Genomic DNA, 25,570 nt, shown 5'->3' with positions numbered 1-25,570 from the left:
ACATGGTCACGTGTGGCCGTCTCACAAACACACCGTTAGCTTCCCGTTAGCTAAGTACAGCATAATGGCAGAACTGATACAACTTCTACACCTTGAAGCCTGTCTGCTACACAGTCTTACGTAGCTAAACAGGTCAATATGCAATGTGTCTGTATCTGACATACACTAAAGATTTTATTTTAGCAGAAAAGGCTTTGGACTAAACTGTTACTGGTGTTAGCCACTCTAGCACCAAGTACAGTGTATCAGGCCTAGGCACACTCAAACATTTGCCAACAAACCACAGGAATCACCTACTGATTTCAAAAGTAACCTACAAAACGATGAATGCCTGACTTACCTGGCCTTGCAAGAACAACAAGCATCAGTGATCTTGTCTATAGCTATATTGATGTAGAGGGTGTGTGGATCTGCCGTTTTCCTAATTGAGCGAAAGCATTTTGCTGTGACGTGCACAATGTTGGAGGCATCGCAAACACCTTGATCTCATCCAAAAAAGATGACATGAACTTCTTAGTTCCTCTGTCCATTGTAGTAGCTGATATATTATGAAAATCCGGTGGAAATGATGAACTAATTGAGTCAGAAATACACTGCAGAGAATCAGTCGAAGTGGAAGACGCCAGTTTACATAGAAACAACGCGCCGCGAGGCTTTGTTTGTGAGACTTGCGGCCACGTGGGATTTTCTAGGTCGGTTGTGGGCGGAGCTTGGTAAGGTCCATGATGCTGGTTAAATATATTTCAGCTCTAAGTATTTAATATCTAGATATTTTATGGGAATGTGGATTTGAGAAGCAATTTTGATAGGTGCACTTAATTTTATTGTGTCATGTAGCGCAGGTTGCTGGTCTTGGTCTTGACTTGGTCTCGGGTTTGGTGGTCTTGACTACAACACTGCTACATGGCTCCTTGGTTGCATGTCCTCCCCAACCCACCTTCTTTCCATCCCCTTTCTGTTGGATTTCTTTCCAAATAAATTCCACTAGTGGCAAAAAAGTGAAGTTCACACCAGCTATGTTAGGACAGGAGACAAGATGTTTCCATCCCTGAAATTATGATGCATAGAATCACATAACTAAGTTAAGCTATGTTACAGAGAGTAAACACTATGAAAACATCTGTGCTTTATCTGTGGGATTGTTCATTAGAATGGTACATTTCTGATGTATTAAAATTAAATATGATAGGTACACTTAATTATATTGTATTAGCAATTAGGTAATGCATTCAAGCAAGTACTTTTACTTTTAATACTTAAGTATTTTTAAAAGCCAGTACTTTTTTACTTTTACTTAAGTAAAAATGTTAATGTGGTACTTTTACTTGAGTACATTTTTGTCTGTGTATTTGTACTTTTACTTAAGTAATTTTTTTGAGTACTTTCTCTTCCACCGCCAACAAAATATCTTAAAGTCGTATGGATTGGTGAAAATGCAACATTTGTGCGCCCACTAGAGGCTTTACTTTGTATGCACTTTGCATCATGTAGAATCCAGTGTTTACATGTGTTTTTTATTTGGTAGCAGCTTCATTTAGCTTTAAGTGTGCAGACCCATTCCTGTGAGTATTTAGCCTGTGGCGTACAGTTTGTTAAAGCTCTCTACCAAAATTCAGCTTCACCAGCTGGTTGTTAATCAACGCAGCCCAAGTGGTAAAAATCGAGTCGCCTTACAGATTTTTTGCATTCGGTGGATTTATTTCTCGTTTTACTTTCTGATGCGGCGCGTAACTCACTTTCTCATCTACATTGGCTTCAGAAAGTCAAGCTGGTCTTAAATTAAAAGGTAGTTTATGCACACAGAAAATAAAATAGGTAATAAAACAAAGCCCCGCAGGACCTCTTGGTTTATAACGAGCTGTCGCTGCTATATCCGTTCTTATGCAAACAACAAGGCCTCTGTTAAAAACGCTCTGAGTTGGACACTTTATATCCTTTATGAGAATATAAAACTGGGTATTACACTACCTCCTATTTCTCAGATCGTTAAACGTAAAGTTTGGAATCTGAACCCATTTTTGAGCATGTTTAAGTCACTGAATACACTTCTTAATATTCTCCACTGCTATTCTCAATGTGAAATTTGAATTATTTAAATCTTAAACTTAAAAAGCAAATTAAATCCCACTATTTGACAAGCTTTTTGCTGTAATTATTTATGTATCCAACCCAACTTGATGGCAACATTAATAAGGAACTGTAAAACTAAAACAACAAGAGCTACAGAAGAGTAAACGACTTAAATTTAGAGTATTTTTCCTTTCTGTTTTTAGTGATTACTTCTATGAAGTGTTTTTGACCTTAAAATCAAAACGTGATCTGGATTCATCCCAGTTGTTTGTATTTTTGTCATTAATAAATGTTAAAGTGAGTCTTTCTAGGTTGCAATAACTTAATCATGAAAGTCCATGGGAAAAAACTAAAGTTTAACATGAACCCGTTGCTTTTTTCCCCTAAACAAACTGAAACAATCATTTTTTTTGATAGTTTTTAATTTTTTATCATTTACTTATTATTATTATGGATAAATTTATTTAAAAATCGGTAAACTGTGAAGACTGGAAATTGTTACCGTTTCGCCTTCATATTTTTTCCCGCCTTTTCCTCAGAATGTCCCGTTGCCTAGCAACCACATAACAGCTGCTAAAAATGGAGGTTGAATAGTTGCTGAGTTGTTTTTTTAAATAGTCCTTTTTCTCACTGTTTGGTGGTAAATCACACTAAACGTTTCCCCTTTTTAAGGTCAGTCATAATCCCTAAAATTATTTCTGCTTGCTAAATGGAGGATTAAGGAGAGATTTGTTTTTTACCCAAATAAAACGTAAATGCTGGTGTTTGTAATAGAGAGGAAATATAATTAAATCCAAATTGGTGGGCTAGAGTCTAACAAACTGTGACTATATGGTCTCAGTCTACATTAATTTTAGACTTTCTAAACTTTTTAGTTTTTCTTTAGACTTTAACTGCTTCTCCATTTATTTGTAGTCCACAACCCGACTATTTGTTGAATCACTGATCTCTGACCTAAAACTTTCTTCATGCAGCAATAGATCCAAATTAAAGGGACTGAACAACTGACCTAAAGACACTTTGCAACCATTATCTTCTCAATAAAATGCAATTTACAGACATTCTTTTGTTAAATCTTGACCAGAAAAGCAACAGTAACACAGTTTGACAGACAGGAAATGGGATTTTTGCTCCTTTAAGATTATTTGCATGATTTCCATCCGTCGTTTTTGTGAATTTGCCTTATTCAAATAAAGCTCCTAAAAGCATATTTGGATGAAAGTCAGCTTTTGAGTAAAAGTCACTCTAAAAATACAAAATCTTACCAAGTATTTTTTATCTGGATTTTAGTCCAAATATCTTAGCACACTTCAAAAAAGACTAAACTAATTTAGAAGTAACATTTCAGCAAAATATGAAGAAGCTTGTTTATAATTCCTTAATATTGATTAAAAAGTATTAGTTTCACTGGCAGATAAAGATATTTTTCCTAAGTTGTCACTGAAATAATCTGCCAGTGGCGTTAGATTAAGATTTTGTTTATGCAGTGCTGGGTAGATGTGGTCTTTAAAGGCAAATATTTTCTATTGTAAGAAGAAGTTTGTCCTCACTTTGCCCTAAATAAAAATCAAAGAGAAAGGCTAAACTTCCTGGATTTTTACTTTCAGGTAAAGATAATCTGGCTTAGATTGTTTCTTTTAGAACTTCTTCTGTTTTCCTCTTCTATGAAAAATGAATTAAAAAAAATTCCTAGGAATCTTTTAAAAGATCTACATAAACCCTGGTGAACTATTTTTAACACCACTTTAAAATTTAACTCTGTTTGAAAGTGACGGGAAAAGGGAGGAATGTGGGGTAGTTGAAACGTTTACTGAGTGTTTTATTTCTTCAGATCTGAAGAATAAATGGCATCTGGTGGTGGACCGGCTCTCGGTGCTCTTCCTCAAGTTCCTGGAATATTTCCACAAACTGCAGCTGTTCATTTGGTGGCTGCTGGAAATCCACATCATCCAGATCGTATCATGCTACATTGTTATCGTCTGCATCTGGGAGGTAAGGAAGCTTCAGCCGCTGCATTATTTATTGATTATCTATCTGAAAATACTAAAGCCCAGTTCACACTACACGATTTTTTCCCCCGATTTCCCCCTTACGACAATCTTAGAACGTTCTGCATCCTAAGATTGTCGCTTGCGATAATCGTAACCGATCATCCTGCAGTGTGTGGTGTGTTACGATTGATCGGGTCCAGTCGGTAGAACCTCGGTAGACCGCTCCCATCTGAAATCGGACATATTCAACATGCTGGATTATCGCAGCGTGTGGGGTTTTCCCTGACTGGTAGTGAGAACGCAGCTTGTTGAATGTGACAGGTAGCCAATCAGAAAGCACGGCGAGGAACCCCAAACGGCTAACGTGGCGCAACCCAGAGTCCAGCGGACATCAGAGATGATATGTGGAAACAACATTAATGTTTATTCAACATTTTGTGCAAAGAATACCCACAGAAATGACAAGGAGAGGATTTGGAGCGAAATTGCTACCACAGTTGATTCCGGTAATTTTTCAGCTGTTTATCGTTAACGCGACATAAATAGGTTATAACGATAATTTTATTCATTCAGTCAGGGCTTGAGGCTTACAGAATGTAATTGTCACTCGTAAAACATTGATTAAGGCCTGGTTTTAAAATTAGTTAACTGGACTTGTAGCCATTATTTTGTGCATATTGTTCTCAATGTAATTGTAAACATTAAAACAGCAAATACTAATTAACCATTAACAGAAAATAATCTAAACACACGAATGGTATAGACAAAAAAAACATAACTTTTAAAAAAATAGAGCCGCCGCGTGCCCCGTCTCCACGCTTTTATCCAACGCCTTTTCTTTTTGTTATGTCGTTTATGTTTAAAATAAGCTCACAAACTGTCGCTATTGCTTCTACGTTGTCGGCCATGTTTGTTTACTCTAAATTCACGTGTGTCATAGTGGGCTTTTCCTGTATTTTCGGTCTGGAATCTGAATGTCGGTGAGAAATCAGTTCCTGTGTGGTGTGTTGCTCTTGCTGTGTGGCTGCCTGACCACCACACACTACACGATCGGGCCGATTGAACGCGTTATACCTACGATTTTGGTCGGCTAGTGTGTAGTCTCAGGTTTTGAAAATCGGCCGACGATTCTAAAATCGTGTAGTGTGAACTGGGCTTAAGAAATACCTGTTAGATTTCAAAAACCATTTATTCAAATGAATCTAAAACTTAATGCTTGAGTACGGGAAGCTATTGGGACCACTGTAGATAATATTTGTGTCAAAAAACACATTTTTAATAAGGATGTGAATAATATGTAAGTTTGCGTAAAAAAAAATTACAACAAAATTTATGATTAAAACAAACAAACAAAAAAACGCAGAAGTTCTGCAGCAGTCAGTTGCGGCATTTTGTGTCGCAGCTGACTTAATTCCTGAAGATTTCTGAGTTTTATTTCTTAGAAATTTCTGACTTGAGTCAGAGAATATTTTAGTTTAATACTGTAGGTTTATGCTTTCTGTCTTGAAATTTTTACATTTTTTCTCACAAATTAACCATTTTCTTGTAAATATGTAAAATTAAACTCTACATTTTTAGTACAGTTTAATTTATTAAAAAATGTAGAGAACGTGGAGTGGTAGAAACTTATAACTCCATGTTTTTTTTTCTTATACTCCGTCGTAGCCCTGCGATTTCCTAACATTTCATAAAGTATAAAACATTCATACTTTATGTTAAAACAACAAACTTTAATGAGTTTTGTCGCCACTAAAGCAAAGTAGCATGATAGAAAAAAGGGAACTGTGGTTCATTCACACCAGCCATGTTTAGTTCGCTTTAATCCAACTCTAATTTGAAAGTTTGGTTTATTTGGTGGAGGTGCGATGTGCAATCAAACTCTAATACGGACCAAAAGGTGAACTCTGGTCCACCTAAAAATCTATGTCTCGGTCCAGAAGTGGATTCTGGCGCAGTTTGAATGCTTATGTGAGCGCCAAATAGACCGGAAACTGCTCCAAAAGCAGGAAGTGAACTATAGCACAGGGCATTCTGGGTAAATACAACCAGAAAATGAGAGTCTAGCTCTAGCAGAAGAAATGCTTTTTACGAAGGACAAAAGATAAATCCTACAAACGCTAAAATCTGATGAAAAATTCATTTTTGTTTACATTTTATGAAGAAGGAAGACCTGAGTGAAGTTGGCCCCCCCACCTTCTTCAAATTAGACAAAATTGGTGTCAATCAACTCGGCTACGTTTGTGCAGCAAAAATTTTCGTTTGTGCCACTATCATTTTAAAGATATAAAGAAATGTTTTTAGAGGTCATCAAAGGTCAACCAGCCCCCCACCTTCTTCAAATCAGACGAAATGGGTGTCAATCAACTCGGCTACGTTTGTGCTGGTTTGTGCAGCAAAGATTTTCATTTGTGCTGCTATCATTTTAAAGATATTAAGAAATGTTTTAGAGGTCATCAAAGGTCAACCAGCCCTCTTAATATCTTTAAAATGATAGCTGCACAAATGAAAATCTTTGCTGCACAATCCAGCACAAATGTAGCCGAGTTGATTGACACCCATTTCGTCTGATTTGAAGAAGGTGGGGGGGCTGGTTGACCTTTTGACCTTTACCCTTTCCTTAATATCTTCAAAACCGAAGCAGCACAAACAAAAATTTTTGCTGCACAAACCAGCACAAACGTAGCCGAGTTGATTGACACCCATTTCGTCTGATTTGAAGAAGGTGGGGGGCTGGTTGACCTTTGATGACCTCTAAAAACATTTCTTTATATCTTTAAAATGATAGCGGCACAAACGAAAATTTTTGCTGCACAAACCAGCACAAACGTAGCCGAGTTGATTGACACCAATTTTGTCTAATTTGAAGAAGGTGGGGGGGCCAACTTCACTCAGGTAGAAGGAAGTTGCACTCATGTCTTCTTCTGAGGTTTTTGTGTCATTTTCTTTAGTGGTTCTTGGTGCAGCGCCCCCAGAGGCCTGGAGAGGAACAGGTTTTTCAATTATTGTGAGAAGTGTGAAAACCCAGCTGAAAATCTAACAAAAATTGCAACTTTAGCCTCCAGTGGAACCAAGTCTAGCGGTTTTTTCAGGTGTGAAAACATCTTAAGCACAGTTAGATTATCAAACAACATGCAAACACCTCAAAGAGATCTGTTAAACCCTTCATCTCCTGCTAAAACCTTTTAAATATGGATAAAAGTACTAAATGTTGTATTCTGCAGAATGACACTAAAAGGAACAGTAATACATTTTTAGAACTATTTTTTCTTCTCATCATGCTGGAAATTACACAAAGAGATCATATCAAAAATATTAAATTAATATTAAAAATCTTTTTTTTTACTTCTTATATTTGTTGTCTTTAACATTCTGTAAGAAGAACATGAGTAAAGAAGTATTTCTGTGTCGTTCTGAGTGGAAAAAAGCTTAATGTGACCATTTTTATGTCCTCATTGTCTGTATTGTCTCCTGTGCAGGTGTCTTTGCTCAACTATGTGTTCCTGGCGTCGTGGGCCTTCGCGCTGCCCTACAGCCAGTACCGACCTCTTGCTTCTAGTGTTTGCACTGTCTGGACGTGTGTCATCATTGTGTGCAAAATGTTGTACCAGCTGAAGACTATAGAGCCCCCAGAATACAAATGCACCGTAGTAAATATCACCTTCACCTGTTTAACCTGTTTTATCATCACTGCATGGATCAGTTTGTGTCACTAAACTCTTTATTTGCTTTGAAAGCTTCATTACTGTAAACATTTCATTTTCATTGCATTGAACAAACAGTTAGAACCAGAAGTTTACATACACTGCTGCAAAACAAAATCTAAATCAAGTATTTCTGATTTACTTTCTAGTAGAAATATCTTTAAGTTAGTTTTGTTTTATTTCAAGTAACTTTTCCGCAAGATATGGAAGCTTGTTTTAAGTCTGTAATTCCTTAAGATTAATTGAAAAAATACTAGTTCCCCTGGCAGATTCTTTAACTTTCATCATGTAAAAATGTTATTTTATATGTATAAAAAAGTCCTATAAAAAAGTCACAGAAATTTACATGTTTTGGTTTAAAATATGCAGATTGACTCCAGAAAAAAAGCTAAAAACCTGGTGAAGATACTGTCTGAAAGGCACCTACTTCAAAAGGGACGCGTCCTGTTGTCTGATGAAACTAAAGTGTAAAAACCTGGATGCTTGAACCATCTTAACTATGATGTTTGGGAGTGGCAGCATCATGCTGTGGGGCTGTTTTGCTGCAGGACGAACTGGTGCAATTCATGCAATAGAAGCCATCATAAGGAAAGAACATTGTGTAGAAATATTGGAACAACAATGAGGATGTTAAAGTTACCAAATACTGAGGTGTATGTAAACTTCTGATTCTCATTATTGTGTGTTTTTTTTAAATCAAATTTAAATCATTTCAGTAATTCTAACTAATCTAAAACAAGATAAGTTTGGTCTGATTTAACCCCGGACAGTGAGAACAAAGCTGTTTGTGTTTTTATTTGGCGTATGTAAACCTCTAATTTCAGCTGTAAATATTCATTTTTTGTCCTGTATTATTAGCTTTTAGTACTTTTCTACTTGCTGGTGTTCATATTTACTTTAGTTTAATTAAAAACATTAAAAACAATTTCTCCTTCTGTGCACAGCCAGATTTTTACCCAGACGAGGTTAAGAAGAGGCTTGTGAAGACGCCGTTGTATAATAGCACATCTGACCTCGGTAACTGGGTCGGCCTGAGGAAGGATAACGAAGACCTGCTCAGATACCTCAGGGTGAGCAGGAAGTCCTCTTAAATATGTAAAAACACGTTTATATAGAGGCTCTGAGGGGTCAAATATACTGCTACTGTCATCAAAATGCTTGATAAACCAAGAAATGTACATATAGGTGGAAAATTGTTTACTTTTTTTGTCTTCACATGACGCAACACATTATAGAAATATAGTAAAAGTACAGGTACCGAATGTAAAATATAGTGCCGTAAAAGTTGGACGTGTCCTTTGATACATAAAAACTGTACTGAAGTACTTCACTATATCAAAGCACTGCAAACAGATCTGATTTCTGACATTTAAAGGGGTAGTTTTATGTAAAATGTATTTAATTTTTAATATAATGTTATGCCCTCATCAAAGTCAAACCTGGAGTGTTGCTATTATTCTTTCATGCATGTGTGAGAAATCCTTTAAACTCCATGGCAACCATTCAGCTGTGCAAAACTCCTGGTTGGATCTAGCCCCGCCTTCGAGATGTAGCTCCTCCCCCCACTCAGCTCCTTCAGACTAGCCGGCTGCAAGCAGCAAACACCTAGTGAAACTGAACATCTGCTAAACTCATTATAGAAAGGCTCAGTGTAATGCTGGTAAAAACTTTGTTAAAGGGTTAATAGAGGGGCCATGTTGTGATCACTTCCTGAAGGCGGAGTTTCAGAATGAGCAGGAGCTTCTTAAAGAGACAGAGGCCCAATTTCGTGGAGTTCAATCAGGAAGTAAAATTTCTTTTAAGTCCTACAGCTCTGGAAAAAATTAAGAAGCCACTTAAAATGACCAGTTTCTCTGATTTTGCTCTTCATACGTCTATGTTTGATTAAAATGAACATTGTTCTTTTATTCTATGAACCACTGACAACATGTCTCTGAAATTCCAAGCAAAGATTTAGTATTTATTTGCAGAAAATGAGAAATGGTCAAAATAACGAAAAGATGCAGCGCTTTCAGACCTGAAATAATTTAAAGAAAACAAATTCATGTTCATTTAGAAACAACGATGCTAATGTTTTAACTCAGGAAGAGTTCAGAAATCAATATTTGGTGGAATAACCTGGAGATTTTCAACAGGGTTCAGTGCAGTGGGCTCTTCAGTTTTTACAGAGCCGTATATATTACATTTTTATAACAACTGATGTTAAAATAGTTACTTGTTTGTTCTATAAAATGACAATATGTGCCTGGAAAACATACAACCCTTTAAATTTTGAATTAATATCGGATTTTTTTTTTCACTGAAAGCCTTAACCAAAACAAAATAATGTTATTGTTGCAGAACAACCTGTTGATGTTGGCGCTGCTGGCCTTTGAGGTGACCATCTATCGCCATCAGCAGTACTTCAGGCTGAGGAACAAACTGTCGCCTCCCGCAGCCAGAATCATCTTCCATGATGTCACTCGCCAGCACCTCGACATCGGCATCGTCAGCTTTGTTAAATACTTCGTCAACTACTTCTTCTACAAGTTTGGACTTGAGGTAGAAAATTCAGTGACGTAGTGAATGTGTGTTTTATGGAGAGATGTTTGACGCCTCTGCTGTGTGTCTCAGACGTGCCTGCTGCTGGTGGTAAACGTGATTGGTCAGCGAATGGATTTCTACGCCATGCTCCACGCCTTCGCCCTCATCGCGGTCATGCACAGGCGAAGAAGAAAAGCCATCGCTGAGATCTGGTCAAAGTACTGCTTCTTCCTGGCAGGCATGCTCACAGTCCAGTACTTTGTGTGCATCGGGATCCCACCGGCTGCCTGTAAAGGTTTGTGCGCTTGGATAAATCACAATAAGAGTGACATTTCTGCCTGGTTTTTATCTAAAATGTTGTCCTGGATTATGTCCAGACTAGATGCAGATATTTGATCCTTAAATTTAAATCTAGTTTTTTTTCCTGTTGCCTTAAGTTTCCAAAATTTGACTGCGCATTTTGTGTTTTTTAATCTTATCCTACTGAAGATAGTGTATTTAAAGCTGCAGTATGTAACGTTTATTTTAAAAATTATGTTTTTTTTTTACATATTTATTAAATTATCACCATGTCTTGACAGCATAATATGAGACAAATAATCTGTGAAAAGATACATTTCTTCCACTTTCTCCATGAGCTAGTACTGCCGTCTGAAGAAATGTCCCACTCCCGACCAAAAACAACCAATCAGAGCAAGGAGGCGGGTTTTAGTGCTGTCAATCAAGCTCATGTACTCGGTGCTGAATGTGCTAATAGTGGGAAAACAACTTAGCTTCTGTGTAACAAACTGTGTGTGCGTGTCCTTGATAAGCATCTCAACATTTCCCAGGAAACTGACAGGCTCCGTTGTGTGTAGCGTATTAGAGAAAAATAGGGAGGGTGTGAGCAGTGTGTACACAAGCATGATTGACAGAGTCAGGAGACTCCTCCTGGTTCTGATTGGTTGTTTCTGACTGGGAGCGGTGTATTTCTGCAGATGGCAGTAACACAACAGTGTGAAGGCAAAGGAGCTTGATTTATTTATTTTTTTGATTATCTGTATCATGTTTTTTTTTTTACAAATATGTTAAAAAATAATAATATTACATCCTAACTTAAAAGTTCTTCACAAAACTAACCTTGTTGACATTTTTACCTGTTTTAAACACCCATCTCATGGTGAAGTTTTTCTTTCCAGATTATCCCTGGAGGTTTCCAAACTCTACGACCGGCTCCAACGTGATCAAGTGGCTCTATGTCCCAGACTTCCAAATGAAGCCCAATCCATATTTCCTCGTCTGTAAGTGAAGTGAGAAATAAGTTTATAGGGTAAAAATTAGAAACCTCAGAATGAGAATAGCTGTATTGGCTAAGAATGCAATTGTTAATCATCCTCATGTACTCGCTGCTCAATGTGCTAATGACGGAGAAACAACTTACTGTTGCAGGAAAACTGTTTATCCACCTTCACCAGTGGCTATGCTAACTAACTTTAGCGTTCGTGGCAGACTATGTTGTGGTGAACCAGATGTTGGGTGGGGCTTTCAGATAAAAACATATTAACACATTATGTCAATAAAAAGTTTTCTGATTAAATTAATAACAATTTTAGAAAGTAGAAGCCTAAACATGTAAACAAAATCCTTTAACAGTCTTTCTCAAACTGTGGCCCCCTAGTGGTCCATGAGGTACTGCATGTAAACAACAGTTTGCCGTGACGTTAGCTCAAAGTACGACGCTACAGCTAGCTTACCGAAGGACTGTGTTTAAAAATAATAGAGGATAATTGGCTGAAAACCTGAAGATACCGGTGGAATGTTTCTCAAAACTTTTGTTTTTGAACATTATCACGATGCACAGCACTGCACCCCATGGTGACTAACTGCATCTTAACAGCTAAGATAAAATTATTTATATTGTGCTACCTACTGACTGAAAGAAAATGTTTGTTTTTGCCAAAGCAACTTAAGTCTATCTTCTTTTATTTGCTTCTAAAACATTATACACTTGTAGTAAATAACTTTTTTGATCAGAAAGCTTAGAATCCAAACTTTCAGAATCTGTAAATAACTCAAAACACTCTGAATTGTTCATGGTTTTATTCTAGCCAGTCACATTTACAAAACAGTGCCACCTTCACATTAGGAGGAACGGTAACACTTTATTTGAATGGGTGTGCATAAGACTGACATGACACAGTAATAAACATAAAGGAGTCTTCATGAGTGTTATGACTGTCATATGGTAAATAATTACACATTTAATGCAAAGTTAACACTTTTGATGGACTTTTAATGCAAGATTTGGTACAACTTTGCATTAAAAGTGTCATTATCTACTGAATAGTTCAAAGTTGGTCATTTTAATGGACATTTAAAGCATCTTTTCAATAAAAGTGTCATTATTTACCGAATGATACTTCATGTCAACAGCACTAAACATTGATAAAGACTCCTTCATGTTCATAACAGATGTTATGTCAAGTTTATGCATATCCTTTCACATAAAATGTTGCCATAAGAACAAAGATAATGAGTTAATAGACAAAATCTTTAATTTCAGGTTGTATATATTGAGATGTTGTGTTCTACTTATGTGGTGAGTGTTTTTGTTAAACAGGGTAAGAGGTCCTTGGCCTTGGAGAAACAATCTCTACAACATGTTAAAAATGTTTTTAATGGACTGAATATGAGTTTAAAAGTTCACAGATGGAACATTTGAGTCCTTTGGAAAGCCTAGAAAACTATTTATTTAGAAGATTTCATAAAAACAGCCAGCTAAGAGGGAAATGTAAACATACCGAGGGAAGAAACTGTAACTCTGGAACAGACAAATTGAAATTCAATAAACCCGGACGGATTTATTCAGATATTTTGCTCTGCTGTCCCTGTAGACGACTTCATGCTGCTGCTCTGCGCCTCTCTGCAGAGGCAGGTTTTCGAAGACGAAAACAAGGCCGCGGTGCGCATCATGGCCGGAGACAATGTGGAGATCTGCAGAGACCTGGACGCCGCGTCCTTCAGCGTCCACAACCCCGTCCCCGACTTCATCCACTGCAGGTTCCTTCAAAATGATGGCTTTGGACAGAAACACCGACCCAAAGAGAAGTCCTGCAGTTATTTTGGTGCCATTGCTTGGCAGTCATTAGCACAGAGGGAAACTGGAATGGAGAGGAAGTGAAGCAGACAGAGTAATTGATGCATAACGGTATCAGATGTCGACAATAAAGTCAAACATAATGCGCTGCATGCAAGTGAAGCTCATCAGATGCATTCAGCGGAGGATTTGTGGTGTCGGAGTTTATTTAGAGCAGCATGAAGTAGTTTTATTAGTCAGATATTAAAGCAGTCTGAGACGTTAAACCGGATTCCAGGAGACGATTCAGTTTGAGAGAATCTGTTCGTTACTCACATCACATTTTTATCTAAAACATGAGGAAGAGATTTAACAAAAAACTGGAAATACGGGGCATTGATGAGTCTGAAAAATTAACTTTTAGTTTCCCAGGTTGATTTTAGTGTAGAGGATTTCAAAATAAGAGTCGTATTAGGCAACATGTAAGGAATCCATCCATCCATCCATCCATCCACCATCCATCCGTCTGTCCATCCATCCAACCATCATCCATCCATCCATCCATCCATCCATCCATCCATCCATCGTGTCTAAATCTAAAATTCTTCAGCGGTTCTTCTTCTCATGCATAAACATATTTTCTCTTCTGGCTTCATCCCATTTCCAGATTAAGATCCAGATTACCGACACAGTAAAACGTGAGCAGCGGGTTTTTAAAGGCAGAGGATCGACAGCGATAGCATCCTGACCCGTCCACCGCCATCGATTATGTGCTCTTCACATTCCACTGTTTTGATGCGCAAAGTGGACAAGTGTTTTATTAACGCACTCTGTGTCCATCAACAAGCCCTTGTAGAAAGACAAAAATCTGCACAGCCGTCTGTCCGTGGCGCAGCAGCTCTGCACTTATTCCATCGTTTCCCTCCAGGATCGAATTACGGATAGAGGGCGCGGGTCGGAGAAATCCATATTCCACAAAAACACTCTGTCCGTCACTCCGCGACTCAGACGCTTTCGCCCTGTACTCTAACTCAATAAATAGCTTTTAAGTATGGAAAAGGTAGTTTCTCCCTCTGATGAAGGAGGACACTCACTCAGCCCATCAACTCGTCGTCCGAGCCAAACCCACTTCATCAGCGCCGGCGCTGCTGCTGTTGTGGTCCCGTGCGCGTCTAGTTAATGAGCGGCACATCCTATGTTTTCACGTTAATGGACGGGGAGGGAAGGAGGGTTTCAACATGTGAAACCAGAGAGAGAAAACATGGAGGAGCGTACCTGAGCTGAGCAACAGCGTCGGGTTACAGATCTGATTCCCATCCATCGATCAGACGCTTACCGGCGCTCTGACGTCACAAAATGCGCTAACGGTGATTCATGAGCTGCACAAAGCGACAGGATGGGCAGAAATGTTGGCAGAGTGGGGTAGTAACCAGTTACATTTACTTTAACTTTTTTTTTTTTATTTACTTTTAGGCGTAATTTTGTTACCTTTTACTTTTACTTTAGTCATTTTATTTTAAAGTATTTCTACTCTTACTTGAGTGAAATATTCTGAATTTTCTACCCACTGAATGAAAAACAAACATGTTTCAACCAAAACTTCGCCAGACTCAGACATACCTGGAGTTTTTGATAAAGTTTTTTTATAGAAAGAAACACTTTTGAAAAATGTTTCTTTGGCCTGATTTTGTTATGTATATTAATTGTTTTCATTTTGGTCTTTAAAATAACAACATTTCCACATAGATTTATATTTTGTTTCAATTTGATGCTTAGTACTTGAGTCGTCTTTTTACCAAATATCTTTTTACTTTAGTAATTTCTTGGATTTCTACTATTTGGTTTTACACACATGCAGTTTTTGCTAAAGTTTCATAAGTTTTTTATTTAAAGAAACAGATTTAGAAAATTTTCGTTTGCTTCATTTTGTTATTTTTTGGCACTTATGTAAATTATTGCCATTTTCATCCTTAAAATACCAATATTTCCAATTTATATTAACAACTTATATTATATACAAATATAAGTTTAATTGCTTTATTTTAGCAACCAAAGTCTAGAGACTAACTGTGGAAAACTTCCAAAAACCTGAATGTGTTTAAATCAACACCGGCTTAAAGAAATCAGCTTATTGGAAGCAGATTTTAAATAATTTCTTACCTTTAGTGGTCCTAAAATATCCTGTTCAAACACAGAAGCACAACAGACTCAAAACGAAAAGAGAACCAATCAGATTCACAGGTAGTTTTTGATTTTTCCTTCTCCAGGTCGTACCTTGACATGCTGAAGGTCATCATGTTCAGCTACCTGTTCTGGTTCGTCCTCACCATCATCTTCATCACCGGCACCACCCGGATCAGCGTCTTCTGCATGGGCTACCTGGTGGCCTGCTTCTACTTCCTGCTGTTCGGCGGTGACCTGTTGCTGAAACCAATCAAGAAGATCCTCCACTACTGGGACTTCCTGATTGCCTATAACATCTTCGTAATCACAATGAAGAACATTTTGTCAGTAAGTAAACTTACTAATTGACACATAAACAATGCTTCCAATGGTCATGACATTTATAAAGTTCTGTGTTGACTAAAGAAGGTTTTGTTTTAGATCCTGGCGTGTGGCTACATCAACTCTCTGGTGAAGAACCAATGCTGGTTGATCCAGTTGTTCAGTCTGGCCTGCACTATCAAAGGTTACCACATAGAAACCATACCGTCCAGCCAAGGTGAGTGACCCAAATATCAACCTGTCAAAGGTTTCTGCATAAAATTTAAGATATTTGCACAGCTAGCATTTTAGCACATGCTGCCTTAGTTTGCTAATCATAATAATAAACATTGTCCTCCTGAGTTTTCAGCAGTAAATATGAAATTCGTCCAATGTATCCTTTTAAACCTAAAATTAGAATCTGAATATAAATCAACAATTTGCCTCAGTCAATTATTTGAGACGGCTTGTTCTCTGCAGGAGAATATCTCAGTTTTAGTGAAAAACTTTTAACAGTATCTGTTCAGAGAACATGATAACTTTACTGCTGGATTTGATCATTTGCTTTCAAATTCTTCTGAAATTTTACCCTGAGTGAAAAACTTTATCATCTGCATATATTAAAAATTACACTGCTTATGATTGGAATTTATATGATTTAGTCATACTAAAAATAATGGGCTCAGCATGGAGCCCTGTGGGACACCAAACGATAAAGCTACATGTAGCTGCTAGATTTTAGGTCATTTGGAAATGACGTAGAAGTGTGAATATTCTTAAAGTTTATATCTTTGTAAATTAGAGTCTAGAAAAGCATAATTTTTTGACATAAATATTATGTGAGAAACCTGACTCCTGCTTTTTTCATGGGATTTGTTTACATTTGAGTTTCTTTGATTAATATAGATAAGTTTAACTCATTTATGATTAAGTAAGCAAGACTCATGTGGTTTAAAAGCATAAACTATGTCAGTCTTTTGCTTGACTAAAGGTAACTGTGTCATCTGCATACATGACAAATCGATCCATTGTCTATACCCTGGTAGCTGCAAGGCAGCTGTGCTACCAAATGTGCCATCATGCATCCCCATATGAAAAATTACATTGATAAAATACAGAATGTTCATAATTTCCAAACATCCTGATGGACATGGGCCCAGCATGGAGCCCTGTGGGACTCCAGATCACAATGAATTTGGTTAATAGACTCGGTTCACACAGCAAGTCCTGGAAAAGACGAGTTCTTTGTTGTTGCTTTACCATCCAGAAACCACTCCCTGCTTTCTTATTGATTGTACAGGAGGCTCTACTTCTGCTTTTCAAAGATGTATGGTTGTATAATTGCGCGTCTGTAGCCATTTCCACGTGTGAGTGTAAACGTTGAGTTTGAGGGTGTGGAAAGCAGCCGACTATATGAAGTTAAAGTGACATGAGCAGACTAAAATCTCATTATCTAGGAATCATTTAATGAAAGACAAGCTTAATAGATCACCTTTAATTATTGTTTTCTTATGAAGTGATTTGAATTGGTTTATTTTAGACCATTTTTTTCATCTCCTTATTGAAATCTTGTTAATTAGATATTAGAGCTGAAAGCTGTTTGTTTCTGCGAATAAATCTGATTTTGTTTCACACTCCAGCCACGGGAAACTTCTGTGAGCTCCCCAAAGACGAGGCCGGGATAATCTGGGACAGCATCTGCTTCGCCTTCCTGCTGCTGCAGAGACGAGTCTTCATGAGCTACTACTTCCTGCACGTGGTGGCAGACATCAGAGCGTCGCAGATCCTCGCCTCCAGGTACTCCAGACAGCAGCTGCACCGAGAGGGAGGAGCAGCGGCGCCTTATGTGCTTGGCTTTTACGCCTGACGACCGTTTTCTATTCTGTTCCAGTGATCCATATGGAAGAGGATTAGGGCCAATAAGAAACAAAAAAAATTACAATTCTGACTTTTTTTTTCTCAGAAATCAGACTGTAATCTGTGTGTATCTTTGCCAAAATCCACATAAATAACCAAACATTATTAGGTTTGTGTTGTTGCAAATGAAAAACAATCACTTGTTTCTTCCTTTTTGTGGTTTTATAAACCTGGACTTTATCCATTCTGAAAAATCTAATTTATTGGATTGATTTGATTTGTCTTATGGTGCATAAACAATCTAAAAAATTCAGATCTTGAGAAAAAAGTCAGAGATTAAAGTCCAGATTGTAAGATTAAAGTCTGAATTCCTAGGTTAAAGTCTGAATTATGAGATTAAGGTCAAGATTATGAGATTAAGGTCAAGATTATGAGATTAAGGTCAAAATTATGAGTTTAAAGTTTGAATTCTGAGCAAAAAGTGATCATTCTCAGATCAGAATTCTGAGATTTATGTCAGAAATACTAAAGTCAAAATTCAGAGAAAAAACTGTCCCTAATCTTCTTCCATAGATTCATGTGTTTTGTTTTTTTCTTTATTTAATCTGATAAATGAAATAACATTTCAAATTTGAGTGATTTTTTTTTTTTCTGAACAAAGACTTTAATCATGTTGATTCCAGTTATACATGATGTGTGATAAATTAAGATTTAGATAAAACAAGTTGTTTTTTTTTTAATCCAAACATCTGAAAACATCAGATTTAATCTAGATTACTGCACACGGGGCCTCAGAGTCTATCTGTTTTCTTGTTTCAGAGGAGCGGAGCTTTTCCAGGCCACCATAGTGAAGGCGGTGAAAGCTCGGCTGGAGGAGGAGAGCAAATCAGTGGAGCAGCTGAAGAGACAGTGAGACTCTCCATGTTTGACCTTTGACCTTCATGGTATTCAGCCGCTCTGTTCTCCATGAGAGAACTGACACTTTGAAATAGATTTAGTTTGAAATTATTCCCATCCTGAAATTATTGATCCTTGCTTTCTCAGACATTTCTTTCTTTTGAGATTTTATTTTTTGTTTACTTTGGTTGGTTGGATGGTTGGATGGTTGGATGGTTGGTTGGATGGATGTTGATAAACATCTGGACGTCGTGAATCATCAGAAAATTATTTTTGTTCATCAGATCAAAGATTTGATTATCAGAAGATTATTGATGGAATAACAAAAGACATGGAGGAGTTCATCCATCCATCCATCCATCCATCCATCCATCCATCCATCCATCCATCCATCCATCCATCCATCTCTCATACGTTTAAAGAGAAACTCTTTAAACTGGATTCTGTTAGATGTTGGTGATAATCAATAGGAAGTCAGATTTTTACTCTTTGTGATTTTCTGACTTTAATGCAGCATCCATCCTCCTTCTTTCTCAGTTTCTTTGGTGAACCTTGCTAGGCGTAACTCCGTCCATAATTAAGTAATCATGATTGTTGTGGTTTAAAAGCCTCTCCAGACTCAGCGTGGCTTCCTGTAAGGCGGCCATTAGCATATCATACCACCTAAAAGCAGCGTGTTTCCACTGCTTATAGTTTCCTCTGTAGTTCCTCAGGAGCCCAGTTGATGCCCACTCACCTCCACTAATGAGCACTCCGCTGTAATAGAACATGCTCTTGTTTCCAAGCTGAAGCTTGGAGATGTTTGTGGACGCCGTGCGGTGATGTTCCTCTGCGTCTTTTCTGATCTAATCAGGATGGACCGCATTAAGGTGAGGCAGCAAAAGTTTAAGAGGGGCAAGGAGAAGATGCTGAGCCTGGCGCAGGAGTCTGCCGACGGACAGACGCTCGTCCGGCCCGAGGAGGAGGAGGATGATGATGGTATGATGAAGGCTGCCGCCAACTCTCCCTGTGGAGCCCATAATAAGACTCAGATAATGTTTATCAGACGTAATGATGCCACCGTTTGAATTCACAACCCTTGAACTTTTTCAACCAACTATTTTAATGTAATTTTTACATGAAAGACAAACAAAAGAATTAACACATAACTGCGACAAGTTTTGATTTTTAAAAAACCCATTAAATTAAATTGCATTTGTGTTCAGCCACCTTAACTCTGACACCACTAAATAAGACCCAGTTAAAAATAGAGCTGAAACAATTAACTGAGTAATCAAATCATGATTAATTGAATCACGATTAATCTGATTAATCAATAAATCTGATTAATCATAACTGATCATGATTTATCGAATTTTGAAATAGTATTGAAATGATCATTAATCAGATTTTTTTAAATAATCAATTAATCACAATTAACTATAATTAATCTTGATGAACCAATTATTGAAATAATTGATTAATCGCGATTAATCGTGAGGACTCTCCCTGACAACTAATTTTATAAACGAATTATTGTTAACTGGACTATATAGATTTGAAAAAGGCAATTTGAGGAAAGAATAAAACACTCAGAGCAATAGTTAAGTCAAAACTGTACAGAAATATTTGCATTTTGTATTTACGACGAAACATAAAAACCCTTTGTCTGTAAATATTTCTTACTTGGAACTCCGCAGGTACTGTTTCCTGTTTGTTTATTTATTTATTGGTTAATAAAACAATAATCAGCAGATCAATGCTACACTGAACTTTTCACATATTGATGTTAAAGTATTTTTGCTACAGATGCTATAAATGATCAAAAAGTAAAAAATGCTATTATTGCATTTTAGGCAATAAAATGTTTTATTTTCTTTTAAAAAGAAATGGAATTATTTATTTTAATGTATTCCTAATATTACATGAAATAAACAGAATCTGCAGAATGTGCCACTTTTTACCCAATTAACGGTTTAATCGGGTAAAACTAATCGATTAATTTAACATTTATTAAAATAATCGTTATTTGCAGTCCAATTCACAGGAACTCTCAGAAGCCACATTATCAGTAAATAACGGCTTGTTGTGCAATTTAATCTCATCATAAACTGTTTTCTTAAGCATTCATAATTTTTTTAGAGAACATTAATGAATATACATCGTCATGAAGAAACACAACAGACAGAAAAGGTTAAACGTTTAAAGCAGATTTAGGTTTAATGCACCAAACATGTAAAATATTTCTTAATTTCTGAATCTGTGATGAATAACGTATGTTTTTCTACTTTATTTGCTTAACTTTAGTTCAGTTTTTTTTAAGACTCAATAATTTTGGCCCACATGACAAAAAGCTTAAACAATCCTGACCTAGTCAAAGTCTAGACCTTAACACAGTTCAGTGACATGGAGCTGTTTGGAAGAATCTGTCAAGTTTTTAGTCTTTAAATGTGCAAAAATATAGAAAATAGTTGAACAAAGTGACTATTTAAATGGATTTGACTCACTTTTTGTTTTTATTTGAGAAAGTATAAATCACCTTTTATCCGTTTGCCTTCTACTTTATTCTGCTCCATCAAATAAAACTCTTTTAAATTTTAAATTGAAGTTTGAGTTTGTAACTTGACTAAATGAGAGTTCAAGGTGTGTGAATATGTTTGCAAGCTGCTGCAGATTGCCTTACTTAAGAATCTTACATTTGTGGATTTTTATTTTTTATTTTTATTTACCTTTATGCTGTGTTGCACTGATGTATTTGTGAAATTTTAGGAGCACAGCGAGCGAAAGCCAAGACCAAAAAAAAGCAGTGGTGGAGGCCGTGGGTTGACCATGCTTCCAGTAGGTTGACCCCCAAAACCTTGTTTTTCTCTTCCTCCACTCTCACTGGCCCCTTTTGTCCTTGACCAGAACGCTGAGGATTCCCATACTGTCCCAGGGCTCTGAAGGCACCGTCCCTCCAATCATTAATCCTTTTCTGTCTCTGCTTAAGGCGCCGTTTCGCCGCCTGCTTGAGGATTTTAAAAATAAAACCATAAAGAGCCTGGTGGCCTTAAACAGACATGTTGATGAAGGAGAAAAGGAGTAATGTCTGGAGGTTTGTTGAACATTTTTCACCTGAAAAGCCCACAGTAGAGAATCGCTCTGATTTTTAGGCAAAGACATGAAACGGACCCGCCTGTATTCTCAGTACTGGAATAAATAAGGAAGGTTTTTTTCCTGCTTTGCCTGCAGACATGATCACCAAACAGGTGAAAACAAAACAGACGATTCAGACATGAACAAAACTCTGAAACTGATAAAAAACCACTTTAAAAATCCCACTTTTCCTCTGAGTTTCCCACACTGATTGCCTGTTTGGTGCAAACTCATGTCTCATGTCATCGTCCGCCCCCACATGACATTTTACAAATTATTTTATCTCTTTGTCATTTGGTGCTTCATCTCCATTTCCTAGCATCCTCCCTCATTTCCTGCCCACTGCGGTTCTGCTCAAGGACATAAGTCAGCCTTGTCTATCCATCGCTTCTGACACTCAGCTGCTGCAGCCTGGAGTCTCTTCTTACAGCTTAGAGAGAAATGTTCACACAAACCATAGGTTTCTTCATTCACATAAACCTCATAACAGTTTAAAAGGTTCTGTGTTTAAAAGAAATGATTAAACATTCAACTCTGAGGATTTCAAGTTCTTTACCAGGTTCTAAAATCGATTATATCTAACTTGAAGTGCACCGAAACATACAAGTTAGATTTTTATTTTTATTCATTTTGTTATAGATTTTGTTGTCATTATTTGATTTAAAAAGATTTCTGCCACAATTTATTAACATGTGGCAGCCACAGAAGAGAATTAAGGACTATGGTCAGTGAAGAACAGAAAAAAATATGTTTTGTCAAAATTCTGAGAAAATAATGAAAATTCAGACAAAAATATTTGAGAGAAAAAAAAGTCAAAATTCTAAGAAAAATCACAATTTTAAAGGGGAACAAAATTCTTGAAAATTTCAAATTCTGGGAAAAAGAAGTCAATATTTTGAGGGAAAAAGTTACTATTTAAGAATAAAATGTCAAAATGTTAAAAAAAAAAAAAAAACTGGGGGGAAAAATCTTAGAAAAGAATTCAAACTTTTGAATGAGGAAATTTAGAAAAGTAAAAAATTTTGATGAAAAAAATTAAAATCTCAGAAAAGCTAAATAAAAAATCTGAGGAAAATGTTCAAACTACTGAGGAAAAATATCAGAAAGAGAATAAAAATTCTAAAGAAAAAAAGGCAAAAATCAAAATAAAGCAAAATCAAAAAATTTTTTGAAATGAATCCACATCCAGGCAGCAAAATATATATATATATATATATATATATATATATATATATATATATATATATATATATATATATATATATATATATATATATATATATATATATATATATATTTGTAAGACTGAGTTTTGCTTTTAATTTGTCTTTCACCCCATTTTGAGGATTAAAACATTTTTTGTTGTTTGTTTTATTATTTTTGTTTTGCTTAATTCTCCTGTACCTTTCGACTTTATTAGCAGAGTTATAAGAAAGAATTACCTGTACATAATTTTTGATGATAGTGTGGATTTGTTGTGAATTTATTTACATTTGAAGTTAGATTTAAATAATTTTAGAACCTGGTAAGAACTGATTAAATGTATTATTTCCTGATAAATAAAATCTTAGAATTGAAAGTTTGTTCTTTCTTTTTGTAATGACTTTATGTCTGTATGTGTGTCTCACTGTAGATATAATTTCTGTTATTTTTGAATTAATGGAGAGTATTATAACTTTCATACATCCTTTTTCCCGCCAACGTCTCCTCTCTGTTTCTGATTTCAATGTTTGACGATGAACAAATGACAGTTTCTGGCCTCTGAGTTCATGTAAAAACATTTTCTCTTCTGCCCCCTAGTGGTTAGAAGTGGAGATTATTACTTGTTTGAAACTGACAGCGAGGAAGAAGAGGAGGAGGAGGAGAAAAAAGACGAGGAGCCGCCAAAGAAGTCGGCCTTTCAGGTGGATCGATATTCCTCGGGTTTCAAAAAATATATATTTTCTCATCTCTCTGCTGTTTGAACACTGAGAATCAAACAACTTTATATTTATTAGGAATAAAATCTACGTAGTTTCCTGATGGATTTACTGTATCAAGCAAATTAAACTATAATAAGTCTTGTTTCTTTAAAAAAAAAAAACAAATGGAAAGGATGTTTTCTGATGTTTTTTCTTAAATAAAGTGAATGTTGCTCTGTTGGGGTTTTATGTCCACTTGTGATATAAAACAGAGCGAAACACTTGAGAATCTTTTTATCGTCAGTCTGCAGACTGTCTGACCTTTTCCTCACCCCGCCTCCAACAACGGTTCATTTCACCTGATTCTACATAACATCTCTTTTTTTTAAATCATATATTTTTTTGGTTTGTTAATAATTTGTGCACAAATGAATGTGTTTAACTCATGAATTTCCATCTCCTCTGCCTCCTCACACAGGTCTTCCTTCAACCTGCAGTCTAACTCTACTAAACCTTGTCCTTCTTTCTTCTGCCTTTTAGCGAGCGATCAGAAAGTTTGTCTCAGCCATTCTGGCTTTGCCCAAGTCTATCATTAGGCTGCCTAAAACTGTGCTGCAGTATGTAGTCAAGGCAGGAAAGGTACTCACCATACTCACCTGACCATGCTTGTTTTGCTGTGGGAACATCTAAAGGGGACCTGTTATGTAACAGTTAAATTTTGTTTTTCTACTTCCATTTGGGTCGCAACTGCATCTAGAACCAACCTGAGTGCTTAAAAAAACAATTTTATGATAATAAGTTAATGTTTTTTGGTGTCTGTCATAAGTCAGCAGGCACTGCTTTGTTACCTAGCAACCCCAGTGAAGCCAAGCCCGTTACCTAGCAACTAAAACAGAGCTGGTTTTACATTGCTGTACAATGGCTGCTGGAAAAAAACAAGTGTTTTGTTGTTGATTTAACATTCAGAAACCACTTTCTGCATTTTTGCTGGTTGAGCATTAGGCTCTACTTCTGCTTGTCAAAGATGTACGGCTGTATAATTGCGCAGCCATTTTCACGTTCGAGTGCAAACATTGAATTTAGGGGCGTGGCCAGCAGCAGCTTATTTAGATTTAAAGTGACAAGACACAATAAAACAGCTCAAACTAGGCAGAACCGACCAGGATAAAATCTCTAAGAATGATTTTGTGCAGAACAATGTAACAAACATGTTTTGTATAGGCCACAGATTTATCTTAACCTGTTCAAGGAAGCATAACAGGTCACCTTTAGCAAATAACATCGCAGTTTTATGATGCTTGCAGCTCATATTTGGTGTAAACCTTATCGAAACAAAAATCAGCAAATATGAGCCAGAGTGGGAATGTTTTTGTGCTGCATGATTGTTACTCTGGCATGAAGCGTTCTGCATGTGAAGAAGGTTTTTCCTGCCTTTTGTTAATTGCTGCTCTATAGAAATGTCAGATATTGTTGCACAAGACAATGTAGAAGATAGTAGTCGATGTAAAATCTGCATGACCTGAAACATGTCCAAATGTGTTTTTATTTTTATAGATATGCAACTTTGAAACCAGACTGGGAAAAAACATGATACATCGTATTTTTAGTTTGTTAAAACTGGTTTATGTTTAAGTGGTTGAACATACAGCTGCTAAAAATTCCTTTATTAATTTTATTTTAAGGTAGAATATCTTATAGTTTACTATTAAATAATTGGTCTCTTCAACAAGTGAGCCAGCCTTCAGGATTAATTTAAAACATTGTGACTGAATTTTATTTTACTGATAAGAATAAAATTATTATTGCTAACTATGGAGAAACGTTTAAAATAATTTCTTCATTTTCTGCAGCTGCATATTTTCACATTGAAAAGAAATAATAGAAAATGAAAAGAAAAAAATACAAATTTAGTGCATTTATTCATTGAGGGCTTGAACTAGTAACAAATTTTATGCAAAATCTTACGATATTTTACAA

The 25,570-nt window shown here is 36.4% G+C and overlaps 1 protein-coding gene across 2 annotated transcripts in view; it reads left to right on the top strand.

Annotated features, from left to right (window-relative positions):
- Positions 1-25,570, top strand: part of piezo2 (piezo type mechanosensitive ion channel component 2) — a 125,879-nt gene that overhangs the window by 76,755 nt on the left and 23,554 nt on the right. For both annotated transcript variants that reach the window (XM_023335477.1, XM_023335478.1), the window contains 14 exons: positions 3,902-4,062; positions 7,538-7,708; positions 8,707-8,832; positions 10,103-10,303; positions 10,376-10,580; positions 11,464-11,565; positions 13,159-13,324; positions 15,608-15,851; positions 15,945-16,062; positions 17,465-17,621; positions 18,501-18,590; positions 19,432-19,556; positions 21,327-21,395; positions 23,493-23,596. In XM_023335477.1, coding sequence (XP_023191245.1) covers positions 3,902-4,062; positions 7,538-7,708; positions 8,707-8,832; positions 10,103-10,303; positions 10,376-10,580; positions 11,464-11,565; positions 13,159-13,324; positions 15,608-15,851; positions 15,945-16,062; positions 17,465-17,621; positions 18,501-18,590; positions 19,432-19,556; positions 21,327-21,395; positions 23,493-23,596 — 2,039 coding nt within the window. The remainder of the gene's footprint in view (positions 1-3,901; positions 4,063-7,537; positions 7,709-8,706; positions 8,833-10,102; positions 10,304-10,375; positions 10,581-11,463; positions 11,566-13,158; positions 13,325-15,607; positions 15,852-15,944; positions 16,063-17,464; positions 17,622-18,500; positions 18,591-19,431; positions 19,557-21,326; positions 21,396-23,492; positions 23,597-25,570) is intronic.

Source organism: Xiphophorus maculatus, chromosome 6 (genome assembly GCF_002775205.1).
Source record: "Xiphophorus maculatus strain JP 163 A chromosome 6, X_maculatus-5.0-male, whole genome shotgun sequence".
Classification (NCBI taxonomy): Eukaryota; Metazoa; Chordata; class Actinopteri; order Cyprinodontiformes; family Poeciliidae; genus Xiphophorus; species Xiphophorus maculatus.
The sequence above is the reverse complement of the archived record's forward strand: the minus strand, read 5'-3'. Positions and strand labels throughout refer to the sequence as shown.